General features: G+C 34.2%; 1 protein-coding gene across 1 annotated transcript in view; it reads left to right on the top strand.

The window, feature by feature from the left end:
- The window catches only part of LOC138706153 (disks large-associated protein 5-like), a 73,947-nt gene extending 59,433 nt beyond the window's left edge, over nt 1-14,514 (top strand). Inside the window, exons 14-16 of the mRNA XM_069835142.1 lie at nt 2,807-2,869; nt 4,362-4,475; nt 6,175-14,514. Of these exons, the coding sequence (XP_069691243.1) occupies nt 2,807-2,869; nt 4,362-4,475; nt 6,175-6,230 (233 nt within the window). The 3' untranslated portion in view covers nt 6,231-14,514. The remainder of the gene's footprint in view (nt 1-2,806; nt 2,870-4,361; nt 4,476-6,174) is intronic.
- The last annotated feature ends 1,197 nt before the right edge of the window (nt 14,515-15,711 follow it).

The raw sequence follows: 15,711 nt of genomic DNA, 5'->3' as shown, positions 1-15,711 counted from the left end.
TAATTTCGTCTATTGTTGTGCACGCGTTCTGCTTCTGGTACTTTTATTGTGAAGTCATTTTTTATTCATTCAGTATGAGCGGGCTTATGTGAGGTGTCGTGTTAATACCCACGTGTCTTTGATTCCGAACATATATTATGAATAATTTTAATTTTCATATTATACAGTGTCATCTCAATGGATTGGTGGCTAATAAGAGACGATAAAAATAACAGTTCTACAAATTCATAAACCAGTCGATCACCTTATCATGTATCACACCCCAGTGCTGCTAATTTAAAAATGGGCGAATCAATCAAAAAACGAAAATATGATGAATCATATTTGGCACTTGGATTTACATACACAAGCAATAAAATTGCTCCTGATGCCCTTTGTGTGCTATGTAACAAGTGTTAAGAAACACCTCTTTATTGTCCATAAAACTATGTAGACATTTGGAAACAAACCACCCCGAATGTAAGAACAAGAACATAAATTTTTTTCCAACGTAAACTTGAAGGGTTAAAACAGTGTCAGAATATGTTGGTGAAAAGTGCGAAAATCGATAATGAAAATGCTACAGGCGTCATATCGGAAACAACACCATTATTCACATTAGCAGTTTCAAGATATTTTTTATAATTATGCATGTAATTACTAAAAAAAAATACAGTTTATAAATACTACTGCATGTTTATGAACTTACTGCTATGCGTGGTAGTTAATGTAGTTATAGACATATTGTCGATATTAAATATGTACAAAATAAAAATATGGAGGCATATTAAATTTATATCTATATTAAACTAGCAATTAAATTAATTTAATTTAATTTGAGGATCTGTAAGTCTTTTTTCGAGTTGATACAGATCTGCGATCAAAAACGTTTGGGAACCACTGTGTTATAGCAATACTTGTGGATTCTGGTAAACGGTCTTGTTCTCTCATGATGTATGTATAGTAGGTGGCCAGATGTCTCATTTGGTAGAGCAACTGACTGCAGATTGGAAGGTTCTGGTTTCAATCTAGGGTACTGGCAGAATTTTTCTCATTGCCAAATGCAAAAACTTAGGAAGAGTCCCAGGATCTACTCATCTACCTGAGTAGTACCTGTTCTTTTCTGAGGGTAAAGGCTGTTGGAGCATGGTGCCGACCACACCACCTCATTCTAGTGCCAAGGTCATGAAAACATGGAGCTCTATGTCTATACCCCCATGTATCTTCATGGTGTCTAAAGGTGATTTCTTTACCTTTGTGTACATATAGTAAAATATGTTTTCAGGGCTTGCTAAACGAAAATGAAATTTCATAGATATAAGAATATTGATAAAGGTAAAGGTGCATGAGGGATGTGTGGTTGGCACTGCTCTGACCATCTACTATGGGAGAGACCTGGTATTGAATTTGACAGAAGACTGAATGGACCACAGAGCTGTACAGCAACGATAAAAATTCTAGGATTGAATCCAGGACTTTCCAGTCCATAACCAGTTCTACAACCTGAACTACCCAGCCACATAAGAATGTTAGTATATGGGCAATTAGTAAATATCCTCCTGAGTCCTGAGGGTACAGTATACTATACTATACTTCATTCCTGATTATGATATAAGATGTGCAGAGACCTGAATGAATGTGAAATTCCTTGAAGTCTTCACATTTTATTCACATATTCTGAAAGAATTATTATTTTTCATTCATTTTTTAGGCAAAACACAGTTATTCTTAAACTAAAAATGAAAATTACAGAACATCCCAAGTTGAATTCATCTGTATAGAGCAAGTTCAAACCTAAGTTACTGACAAGGTTGCTTTTTGACTGGCAGCACATTGGGTTTTTCTGGTTAGTTTCCTCTAAGATTTCCACAGGACACAGTCCATGGGTTTTCTTTGTTAATTCTTTGCACTAAGCCAGCAATACAATTCTGCGGGCCCTTTACATTATTAGTTTCTGTTAGTGAGCTTTTTAAACTGTATTGAGAAGGCGTATTTTCCATCCTAGTTATACAGTGTGCAATATTTCAATGTAGATGAACCAGTGTGTTATGCCCATTTTCAATTGGATGTGGGAGAAGGTGTAGGAAGTCCCACAGTAACACGATGCTTTGCGGTAATCTAGTCCAGCAATATTGCAGGTGGCCTTGCTACAAGATTCTTCATCATTTATGCAGCAAGCCTGCCTTATCTTCATTGAATTATTCCAAGCTGTGTAGGCACTCAGTACATGAACACATTTTCCTTGTTTGAAACATGTCTGCTGAAGAAGTTGTATGAGTTGTGTTTATGCAAATTTCAGCATCATTATGTGGAGCATAAACACAATTCATTCGACATTTCAGTGAAGAAAATGCGTTGTAGTAAGTGTATTCAACTATGCATGAAAATGCATCTTTCTCACTACAGTGCAGACAACTCACTAACAGAGATTGACAATGTAAAGTGCCAGAAGAATTGTGTCGCCAGCTTAGTGCAAACAACTAACAAGGAAAGCCCAATGCACTACTCTCAAAAGCAATCTCATGGCTCTGTAAGAATATTGATAACTTAGATTTGACTTGCTTCGTACAAGATAAGAATTTGCAAACTTTCATGCCTGAGATACTTTAAAGGCTGTTATGAAGAGACCGGTGAGAGCGATAGCGACTGACCGACCATGGATCTTGACCATAAATGACCAGGAAATAGCAATGAAACTTGCATAGAACCTATATGCAATCAATATTTAGAGTTTTAATGGTTATGGAGCCCACTGGAGAATATTTACTCTCTCCAAAAATTGGCATATCTGACAGAAGATTAACTTAGGACTGTTTTTCTGTTACAGGTACAAGTGAAGACGTAGTGAAACTAGTACATCCAATGACACCTTTTGTTCCTGCAGGGAGGAGTAAGTTCACAAATCATAGTGTCATTAATTTTTGTCATATGTATAATTGGATATTGACTCTCTTGTGTATAGGAATGGACTTCACAGTTGTGTTTGTCGAATATGACGTAAACATTTCCATGACATTTGAAGTCAAATTTCCATTTCAAAGAAAAAAGAAAAGAAATCTTTAATTTTTTCTATTAGTGCAGGTCGAATATAGACATTACACATCAAAAGTGAAGTAGGAGTTCCAGTAAATAAAAATAAACTATGTCTTTAAATGAGAGGGCGAGGGATAAACTATACCAGCCAACTATTTTTCACATGACCAGTTTTCTGCTTTGGAGACATGTTTTATGAGACCACAGAGACTTCCCAAGCATTTCTAGAGATACCTGTAACCTGTATAATGTTAACTCTTAGTGCATCCCTCTTGCAATGAAAACTCTTTGAAGGTTTGACATTTTAAAAATGGTTAGTTCAGGATCAGTCTCCATCCTGATAGTCTGGAAGTGTGAAGAATTTTATTTATGAGTTGGGTTTAGCTATATTATAGAAATCATTACTTCCTATGATAAGATGGATAGCAGAAATTAATTTTGACGTAGGCTTGAGGTAGCCAGTTTATTTTATCTGGAGTCTCTCATCAGGAACAGAACTTACATACCATAAATCTAAGACATGGAATCCTGTGTGTCATTAAAATTCATTCTAACAATTTTTATGACAGGTATTAATTATCTTCATTAATATTGGACCCATGGCCTCTAGTCTAATGGTAAGCAAGCCCACCACTGTGAAGTAATGGTTAGCATGTCTGACTGTGAAACGAGCAGGCCAGGTTCAAATCCTGTTGATTGGGATTTTTCCCGAAGTTTTCCCTCAACCAATTGAAGGAGAATTACTGGGTAACTTTCAGCATTGGACCTCAGATTCATTTCGCTATCATTTCTTCACATGTCATTATCATTACCATAGCCCAGGTTAAGGTTGCTGTGCAATGTGCTGTATTCGTACAAGAGTGCGGCCATTTAGTGACAGATATTCACAGAACAGGAGTAGTAAGCATAGTACGCCTGAGACTGAAGTTAAGCCTTTGGGCCCCTTCTCTGTCAAAAAGAACTGGTAAGCAAGGCAACTACTGATAAAATTATATTCTTTTTCTTCTGTGTTACACATCTTACTGTCGTAGAGCTGAATTAATGTTGTATGTCACAGTTGAAAATAATATACTTTTTTTTTTTCCTGTCACGATAAGGAGGTTTCATTGCATTGACAACTTTGTGAAGTTTGAAAATTTGAAAGGCATGTTGGTCCGACAAGTTAACAAATTTAAAGAAACAAATATCAAGAGTCCTTCAATAACTGTCTATTAAAATAGACAGTTATTGAAGGACTCTTGATATTTGTTTCTTTAAACTTCGTGAAGGTTCTTTCTGATCACTTTAATCATAACCTGGACAAGACTGAAGTCTATGAAATCTTGATATTTTGTCTTGGATCTTTGTAGGATCTTCTAGAAGAGAGAGTTCGAGAATGAGCCTCTTGGGAAAAACGGAAATTGAAAGTCCTACTAAACAGCTGCCCTCGGGAGATTTGATCTGCTGGGATTCTCCTGTGCAAGGTAAATTGGCCACCTGTTAAATGTCCTTGTTAACTTATTATTAGATGGATTTATAAATATATAAGTATTATATTTTATTTTATACATGTTAGTTTACTAACAATAAACAATTAAATTAAATTTGAAAGTGGTAGGTTTCATTGTATGTTCTTCCTTAAAAGTGTTTCATAAAACAACTAAATTTCTTTTGTTTTCTTAAGTAATACTTTTGAATTGCATTGAGGTCATAATATGTTGTAATCATTATCAGATTTTACATTGTTATCTAGCAGTGGCAAAGCTCTCAAAAGACTTTTGATGCTTAGCCTACCCAAAAAATTGTATTTGTTATATCTAGTAACAGTATAAGTTCGTAATAACGATATATCGTAACAATTGGTTTCACTTCGATTCTTCCATATATTAAATTCACTGTTGGCAGTCACTCAACTGAAAGAGCTTGTCGCAGAAGCCTCGTAGCAATGCATGACTGCGTCATTTCTTCTAATATGTTGGTGTTATTCATGGCACAATAGGAACAGAAGTGTAAGTGGTTTTCCATGTTGTCTCTATTTAATGCCTCTTGCTTTCGAAACAATAGTCATGGAAATATTGGGTATATGGGTTATGTATATACTTATTTACAAATGGCTTTTAAGGAATCCAGAGGTTCATTGCTGCCGTCACATAAGCCCACCATCTGTCCTATCCTGAGCAAGATTAATCCAATCCCTAGCATTACATCCCATCTCCCTCAAATCAGTTTTAATATCCTCCCATCTGCGTCTTGGCCTGCGTCCAAAAATCTTTTTACCTCAGGTCTACCAACTGATACTCTATATGCATTTTTGGATTCACCCATATGTGCTACGTGCCCCACCCATCTCAGACATCTGGATTTAATGTTTCGAATTATGTTAGGTGAATAATACAATGCGTGCAGTTCTGTATTTAACTTTGTCCATTCTCCTGTAACTTCATCCCTCTTAGCCCCAAATATTTTTCTAAGCATCTTATTCTCGAACACCCTTAAATTCTGTTCCTTTCTGATTGAGAGTCCAAGTTTCACAACCATACAGAATAATCGGTAATATAATTGTTTTATAAATTCTAACTTCTAGCTTTTCTGAGAGCATACTAGACAACAAAAGCTTCTCAGCCGAATAATAACAGGCATTTCCCATATTTATTCTGCTTTTAATTTCCTCTAGAGTCTCGTTTATATTTTATTGCTGTTGCTCCTAAGGTATTTCATTTTTTCCACCTCTTCAAAGGGTAAATTTGAAATTTTTATGTTTCCATTTGGCACTATGTTCTGGTCACGAAACGACATATATATATATATATATATATATATATATATATATATATATATATATATATGAATCTCAAACTACACTTATTATTATTATTATTATTATTATTATTATTATTATTATTGTTGTTGTTGTTGTTGTTGTTGTTGTTGTTGTTGTTGTTATAGTTGGCACCCCATTTACATGTAGCACTGAGCTGTTGGTACTTAATAGATGAAGTTTTTTTAACACACTATATTGCTGTATCAGCAAGTTTGTAGATAAGAGAATTGTGGAGCAGTTCTTACCATCTGAGTGGAAATACCACTATTTTACATAAGTGTTTGCAAAATAGTGGTTAATTAGTATGTAATAATAGTGAGAATTTATGTAATTTTAATTATACTGTTTATTCTTTATTTTAGAACCTCGTAGAGTTACCCGTCAATCTGCTCGTCTCAGCATCCAAGGTAGATTGTAATACTACCTGATATGAAGAGTTGGAAATAATGAACAGTTGTCTTTAAAATTTAAATGTAACGTGTATTTACCACGATTTTGGAGGTATACTGTTTCAAAATATATTATGCAATAAAATGTAGTATTTTATATGTTGACTTTATTTTACTCCTGTCTATCAAGTCAACATCATTACGAGAGAAATCGATTTTGAGGTCAAAATTAATGTTAAAATGTCTGAACTTGATAGAAATGCTCTTAATATATTTTGAAATAAGTTAATAGTGTTGTACAAATAAATTTTTCAGAGTTGTTTTATGGATATTTTTATATTCGTGTGTGTAACATAGATCTTAACTGTAGTTAGATGTAAGTGGCTGTAATATTGAAGTAGCGCACATTCCTTTTATCTCATATTATAAAGGACTGAACTGAAGAATAATATTTAAGAATGTTTATCCAAATAAAGATACATGGCAGTCGAAAATTCAAATATAGTTGTTTTGTACTTTCTCTTCCTTGGAAGTATTAGATAAGTAACTCTATATCTGTTTAAAGAATATGTTTTACAGAACTACGCTCACACAGCCTGGCAGGTCGCTTTGTTGCCAGATGTAACACAAGTGTTATGATAGTATTTTGTGAAAACTTGAGTTATAGGATTCATTAATAGCCGTCATACTGCACACATGTAATGAAACACTGTTAACCTTTGTTCACTGACTTGCCCAACAATTAGCTGCAGTTATCCAAGTTCAGTGTGTCCATACATTAGTTTTGACAGCCACATTCTTAAGCCCAGTTCCCACGCTGCTTGTTTCCTGGCCAGCAAGCTTGGTTCTCTGATGGGTACGCCAATGGCTCCCGTGTTTGCTATGATGCTGGTTACTGTTCATACGCGGCTGGCTCTTTTCATAGTTCAAATTGGAAAATAGTCTGCTGTTTCATCTGTTGCCAACACTCATGATAAAAAAAACTAAACAGTAAGTGGAAAACAACTAAAGTCCTACACGAACAATAGTAAATGTCGTAATAAGATAATTAAACCAGAAGTGTAAAACGGCTAAACTCCGATATTTAATTGCTGTTTCTTAGAAATTAAGGAATATGGGGGGGGGGGGGAGAGACCTTTAGTAGGAAAACAACGAACTTGGCGATACTATATCATCTTTGGTTCTAGCCTGCAAGCCAACACGAAAAATAGCAAGCAACCTAATCTCGAAATCCAGCAAGCAAGTACACAGGGTAGCTGTCAGTATTCCCAGCTTGGAATCCATCACAGAAACAAGCACCGTGGGAACTGGGTTTTAGTTGTGTATATAATTATGATAATATAATATTTATCATCAGACATAGAGTTAATGGCAGTTGTTACATCCCTGTTTTTCGGGTACAGTTCATTTCACAATTACCTGTGCTTCATACTCTTAATACTAGTAGACCCCAATTAAATCTAAAACATATTTCATCACTCTATCTAGTCATTAACACGACAAGGAGATATCTAATATTTTATTTATAACACGTCTTTTCTCTGGCTGCAAAAGGTACAAATATCTTTCTGTTAAGTTTCGTGTAGCCACTATGCTGAACCCATCCATTCTTCCCTGGCATATTCTTATCCCCATGAATATTTCATTTGCCCATAATTAATGTTTTAGCTTCATTAAATCATTGTAAAGTACTTGTCTAGTAGCCTATACGATTTTGTATAGGCTACTAAGGTTATAATATTTGTTTTCTCAATTTTTTGCCATACCTAATTTACACCTAATCAGTTAACATTATGTTCTAATTCTTTTAACCAATTTCATTTCCATAGAGTGCAAAAGTATTAACATTTTTTTTTCTTCTTTTCTCAATATTGTTTCTTTTTTCTGTAATGCATCTCAAATGACTCTTTTCTCTCTAATGTATGTCAAATGTTTAAATTTTCTTACTAAAATAGTGTCTACACTACTGTCCATATCCATTTCATGACTAGCCACTACATTTGAGGAATTTCAAGACACTCTTAAATATTTTTTATAAAATTTGACTGTATCACTATATAATCAAGATAATTCATTACCCCATATTTCTATCTTATAAAGTATCTTCGATTCAATTAAAGCTTCTAAATATCATTCAGTATTTTACTAGCAATATTTGCCCATTTATTTAAACATTTACCAATTGTAGGGAGTGTGACATTACCTTTATTTAAATCATTCTTATTTTGGTCTTTCCATTCTCCTTACCACGTAACATAACACTTGAATATCTAAAAAATTTTACACAGTCTATTTGAACATTATTTAAAAACCACTTTTCTTTTATTATTTGTATTGTACGGTATTTTCATTTTCTTCACACTTATTTTTAAATCTCATTTCTTACAAAACTTTGTAATATCGTCCATAGATTTCTGCGAAAAGTAATCCCGGAATTGCTACATTTAATATGAATGAGCAGTGATTATCTCTGTTAATATTACTAAATAATATCATTGATATAAATATTTTAAAAATTACTCAGATTACATCCTTACCTTAACCCCCTCTCCTACTTAGGCTGTCAGTATATTGCATGTCTCAGATAGTTTGATGTGACTGATTACACACATTGTCGTGAGTAGAGGGCAGATTTATATGCACTAAAACTAGTCAATATATGCATGCATTTATGCAGTGAAAATGTTGGAAATATGCTCTAAAAATTGAGAAATAGGCACCAAAAAAGTGTTTATCTTCAATGAAATTCACAATTTTCTCATATATTTATTAAAGTAATAATTGTAATAAACTAATGATGATAAAGGAATGATATTATTCTTTCACCGAATTAATTTGGTAATTAAATTATAAGTAGGTCTACTTACATAATTCTCATTAGACATGTCATTAATCATTATATTTATTATATTAAATATCATTCACCAATCACTTCATGATCATTTGATCAGTTGTTTTTGTTAGAATACAACTAAATATTTCTCCAAATTTTCTGGAAAAAAAAAATTAAACTTACTGTAAATAATATAACAAAAATATTTACTGCAGAGTTATATTGATATTTATAATACTTATAATAAAGATTTATAATAAAATTAACTCACATTTTTGTCACAGACTTGGCAGAGAACAATTTTCCCATCCATTGATAATGTAGGATTCCCCTCAGTCTACTGTTTAAGCAAATATGTTTTGCTCATTTTTTCCCTCAGCATTATGTCTGTTCACTCACACTTACAAAATGACAATGATCAAGAAACTGGCAAGGATTTAAACTATAGAGAAAGAAACATTTAAGTAAAAGGCAAGTTTTGACCACCAATAAACTGTCCATTGTTGGAAGCACGTTCTTGGTGCTTTCCCTTGCAGCATCAGCTTTGCTTACAGACTTGTAAATATTTATAACTGCTGCTACCTGACCCACACGGGGTATTGTCACTACAGCACTGTTTCATACACAAAGAAATGCCGTTTGGGTATAAAAATATTGAATTGTCTTGAAACTTAAACTTTTGTTTTCAGTTTTATTAAATGTTATTCCCACAGTTATGGAACAATTTTAAAATTTCAACGAACACGAATGATTGTCGTTGTGTTAGAGTAGAGGGTTTCAAACAATAAACAGTTAATATTTAAATGTAGGTTTGAGAAATCATTCATTAGTAACGATCTTCGGGTAAAAAGTGTAATATATGCATCCACATGCAAATATTTTAGAAATATGCACTAACCCCCTGAATATGCATTTATATGCACTATAAAACTTCCCACATTGATTCCCCATAGCATTAAACACATTCCTCTCATACATGCATATCTTTAACCTTCAAGGAATAAAACGTGCAAATATGCCAAAATTCGCCCTCTAGTCATGAGGATGCAGCTTACTGCATTGGATGAATATGTTGCCGGCCATAATCTGCCTGGACAAATTGTCAGTTATTAATTGAATTTTGAAATTTATGGTTTTATAATATATTAATTTCAGGTTATCTATAAATTTTGTGTTTAGTCCTACCCTTTCCAATTTTAACCAAACCTTCTCTCTATTAATTGAGTTGAATGCTTTCTCTAAAGTAATAAAGCACCAGTGCATGCAGCCCCTTTTTGTATTCAGAAAATATTATCGCTAGTTCCTTTCATGTCTGAATTCACTTTGGAATTCTGTAATGACTCCATAATTTGCTAGTCAATTTCTTAAGTCTTCTAGATCAGTGTTTCTCAACCGCCGGACCATGGCCCGGTACCGGGTCCTGGCATCAATTATACCAGCCTGCCAGATATTCTCCTGGAATTTGTCTTATTACTCTTCACACTTTTCACGAATAAATATTTTATAGTAGAAGTATGTCTATTCTTAGGAGAATAATTTTAGTGATTGTGTCAAAAAGCACAGATTCAGATAATTTCTAAATTCTAAAATTTAAAATCTAACTAAATAACATCTGTGTGACAAAGTTAGTGACAAAGCCATTTATTTTTGCATGATCAGGATTTTTTCAGACTTACGAATCTTTCAACATCCGGATAAGGGAATACCACTGTTTATGACCGGTCATAAAAATTGCCTGCAAACTGATTACAACAATGGCGATGACGAATTCTCTGTTTTCCAAACTGAACGAAATTACATCTGTGTTGCAGATGTCAGTGACCAATTAGCTGAGAATTATAAACAAAATTTGTTCACTTAAATTGAAGATTGAGGCAGTCTGTATTCGGTTCTCGATACTGAACAGTCATAGTGAATACTGTCTCTTTGCAAATTCGCATTGCAGTCGTAAAGTAATAGGCAACCAGATTTAAATATTAATGTGAATAAAAGGCAAGGGACTTCGCTTAATTTTGGTATTAAGAAATTTCGTACTGAAGATGTTTGTGGCCCAACAACTAGTGATGCATTCACCCCAAGTCCACAGGATAAGCAAAATGAGAGAAAAACTATCAGCACACAGGAGAATATGTCTGCGTTCATTTGTAAGTACATGGACAACTACTTAAAATATGGTTTCATACAATGCCCTGACACTGATCAATTGCCGCGACCTCTAAAGTATCAATAAATGTGTTACTTTTCTGGGAAAAGAAGCCATCGCGACTTTTTCGAAATCTCCATACAAAATATTCCGATTTAATTAACAAACCCATTGAATTCTTCATGTATAAAAGAGATGCACTTAAAATAGAAAGAAAGTTATTTCCCAAGTTTCAACCACTGGTACTCTTTAAGTCTTAAGATTATGTACGCCATACTTAATTATTGGTACTTGTTAAACATAGGAACTTAAAAAAAAAAATTGGAAATGTATTGTTGGAACCAGGCCCTCATCCTATAGAACAAGAAAGGTTGAGAAACACTGTTCTACTCTCCATCCATTATAACAAAAAAGCAACGTGAACAAAGCTAGTAAGTATCTTTCTGTGGTAGTCTGTTGCTGCAGTGGTAGTATTTGCGGTACAGTCGGTCACAACGCCAATCTAATTATTACTTTGTATTGGACTTTATGAATTCTGCTTCCATTTGAAAAATAATACAGTACATTAAATTATAAGAAATTTAATTTGATATTTAATACCATAACAAGAAATGTTTCATTCCTATAACAATATCTTTGCCTCACGCGCTCCTGCAACCATACATCATTGCCTGTTGTTTAATTCTTCTACTAATATAAATACATAATGAAAGCTTGTCACAAATTGTACTAAGTGCAAAATTTACCGATGTTCTAGTTGCTGCTACTTTCACGAAGAAGGCTTACTTACTCCCAAATCAAAATCACTATCAGAAGCACTGGAAGGAGAGTCGTTTCCTATGTTAATAATTAAACTGTCCACTACATGGTCCACCTTTCTTTCTCCCTCATCTTCAGAAATCACATGTCTGATATGTTGCCACACCTCAGCCATGACCTCTTGTAAGGCAGTGTGGACAAGCTCCCACATCTCACGTAATTTGAACGTGTGTTATGTTGGGCCACATAATATTAAGTGCAAAAGGTCAAATGACTTTAATGTCAAACGCCTGGCATGAGAAAACAACATGTTGGGTCACATAACACTTCACATGACTCCACGCCAACTCAATGGAATTTAGCTATGATAAGGAGGAAGTCTTAACACACACACAGTCCTGATTTACTTGCGAGATAATCTATGACGTATTTGTTTGCAGTTTGGTCTGCGAGATTTTGAGCTATTTTCGAGAGCTCAACTTTCACATCACTTGTGTCAAATTCCACGGTTTTTTTATGTGAGCCAGTTAATGATCTCCTTTTTACACCATGAGGAGTTTGGTCGGCTGGAGAATCGTACACTATGATACAGCACATTATCCATAACATTATACTACCCAGCTCCAGCTTAGGCAAAATAACTAAAAACCACTGTTTGAATACATCTCCGTTTATGTTTTTGTGGTAGTCAACGATCTTAGATTCAGACATTAGAAGGCCCCCATACACAAACTTTGTATTACTGCTCATATGCAGAATAATTAAACGCTTTCTCTTACCAGTTGGATTTTTAAGACCAGTCGACAGACCATGAAGAAATGTTTGTTTCCTTAACTTGATGTGTGTATCCCTCCATACTGGCAGTGGTGTGGCCCTCATTTACCCAGGTTTCGTCGAGGTAGTATATTTTACGATTTTTTTATCCTCTATTTCCTTATTGCCTTCAATCTCGTCTTCATGAAACAATATCATCCCTGTCGGTAATTATATTTACACTTCCTTTTTACAAAAGAAAAACCAATGTCCAACCATAATTTATGAAATGTCGTACATTTAAAATCTGGCAAATCAGGGTCATTGTTAATGGCTTGGAGGGACTTTGTGTAAAGTATTTGTGTACTGAAATACCTGTTTTTTTAGGGTACGAGGTACTGTTGCACAGATACGGAAATAAAATTTCGAGCTTCCTTATTTTATGTTTCGTTTAAAAAACACTGCATGTGCAGTAAACAAGAGCTCCTGTATATATATTACTTGTGGACAGTCTTGCGAAATTGTTGCCTACATACAGGTGGACTTCCATCAAGACTCGCTCAAAATTTTAATTCTGTATCTGTACATTCTGTATCAAAGTGCATTTAGTTAGGAATTAAAAATTTAAGTGTACTGTAGAACATAACATAAAAAAACTGTCATGTATCATGTTAAAGTCTGCCATGTAAAAATTCACTATTATTGTATTATTTATAGGTTACACACCTGAACAGTTTTGGAGATTTTTTTGGTTAGACTGAAATTTATCAAAGGGACTTAGGATAGTTTTTTCAAAGAAACCTATTGAAAATAAAAGTGATAAGATAATTTTGAAAATCAAAGATGTCTGAAGTGGTAAAGATTAACTGCAGTTCTTAAGATAACTGTGTTGGTAATTGCACCATGACATTGATTATTTTGTCCACTGTTTCATTATTTGAATGTTTATATGACTAGAAATGCATTGAAACTGAATTAGTTTCTATTGTCTAAAATTTCTGTAGTAATTTAAATGAGTGTAGTTAAGAAAATGAGACATTCTCTACTTCCTTCTTTTGGCCTCTTAATCATACTATTTTTCGTGTTTTTCTATTCAGTGTCATTTGTGAAGTGATATTTGTAGCTAAGAAACAACTAAAGTTAACATGAGCATGGGTCCAATTCCGAATATTTAGGAGATTATTTCTTATCTACCATATATTTACTTGCATAATAGGTGCACTTTTTTCTATTCAGTGCCATTTGTGAAGCAATATTTGTAGCTAGGAAACAACGAAAGTTCACATGAGCATGGGTCCAATTCCGAATATTTACGAGATTATTTCGTATCTACCATATTTACTTGCATAATAGGTGCACTTTTTTCCGTAATTTTTGGATTAAAAATCCAGTGTGCATGTGTATTGTATGCGAGGAAAAAAATTTTGGGGAAAATATCATAACTACCCTGACATCCCACATGATATCACATTTGGTTTCAACATCGGACATTTGAGTGATATATTGAAAATGATTGGTTGTATGACTTCGAGAACATCGATATATTGAACACTTATGAGCAGTAATAATATAAATTAAGGCATGTAACATATGAAATGAATAAAAAAATGTAGCACATAATAAATATTCTAAACGTGGGAAGTGCTTCCAACATTGCGATTGTATATTACCAAAGGTAGCATACATTATGCAGGGATTTTCCTCCACCCTATATATTACTGCCAAAAAATTGGAGTGCATACTTTATGTGATGGTCTATTACCAGTACATGAGTAAATACAGTAATCCTCATTCGAGAATGAAACACAAAAATCTTGTGAAATTTTAATAAAAGTTCTAATGTTTTGTATTGTAAGCATGTACCAGTTAAATTGTTATAATACTCTAATTAATGAGAATAGGACTCAAGTTCCTACAATTTCCCTCCTTCCTCAAAATAACCTCAATAATGAACTGGTATAACTCTGTGAATTACCTGGCATGTTACAAGTCAACACTGCCAATTTTGATGTTACCAATGTATATAAGATTACAGTTTTATAATGTCTTCTGTACTATTATTGTTAAATAGGGCTTACAGAACTTGATCTTTTTTTAAGACAGAAGTCAGATTACACAATATTTCTGCATATTGAAAGCAGTGTGTGTACAATGATGAGTACATTTCGAGGCATTTCCAACATGTGACACTACTGGGTGTTCATTTCAAAGTGTGTCATGACGTCACTGTTGTGAGTCAGCGATTTGAAGCGAGTTTCAGCTTTTATGTCAGAGAAGTTGCCTATTAATCAAGGCGTTCAATCTGAACTTGAGAACGTGTACGGTATAACTTGAACGTCGTAGCAACAGATGGCGGTCTGTACGGTCTATGTGCTACCATAACCTCTTTTGAGCTGTGTTTTGCGCAGGCAAGTCGTCGCAGGGTATTTGTTATCGATTGCATACGGTAACATTCCACAGTACAAATCAAATGCTCCGTGTCCATGTTGACCGTCGAAGTTAATGTCAACAAATACGTAAGTAATCGTCTTAAACCTCTCCCCATATCCCGACAGTAAGAAAAAAACTCACCTCAGTATCGGTACACGTTCCAAACAGTTCACATTCCTGCCACTACCGGCGTTACCATACGTATCGGTAAGCACTCTTCAGAATGAACGCCGTACTTGCTAGGCACTTCTCTGGCATATATATAATACGCCTCTGCGGAAGTGCAGGAAGATTGAATTTTCTAGGCTCATCGGCTAGCCACATGACGGCATACAGCGAGCCATGACACATTTTGAACTGAACACCCAGTATTTGGTTCACTTTACATATGAACTATGTAATATTTACTATTGTCATTGTAGTTTCATTAGTCTTTGTATATAAGCATGGGTGCATGTTTAATGATTTATTTTACTTAGATGTTTCTTTATAACCTAGGCAAGTTGTATAGATAGACAGTGAAGAACATCTGATTGTACAATGCCTACAAATGAAAAATCGGCTTACACCATGATCTCCATTCACTTATGTA

The sequence above is a fragment of the Periplaneta americana genome, chromosome 9 (assembly GCF_040183065.1).
Source record: "Periplaneta americana isolate PAMFEO1 chromosome 9, P.americana_PAMFEO1_priV1, whole genome shotgun sequence".
Lineage (NCBI taxonomy): Eukaryota > Metazoa > Arthropoda > Insecta > Blattodea > Blattidae > Periplaneta > Periplaneta americana.
This window is presented reverse-complemented; position numbering and strand designations above follow the sequence as displayed.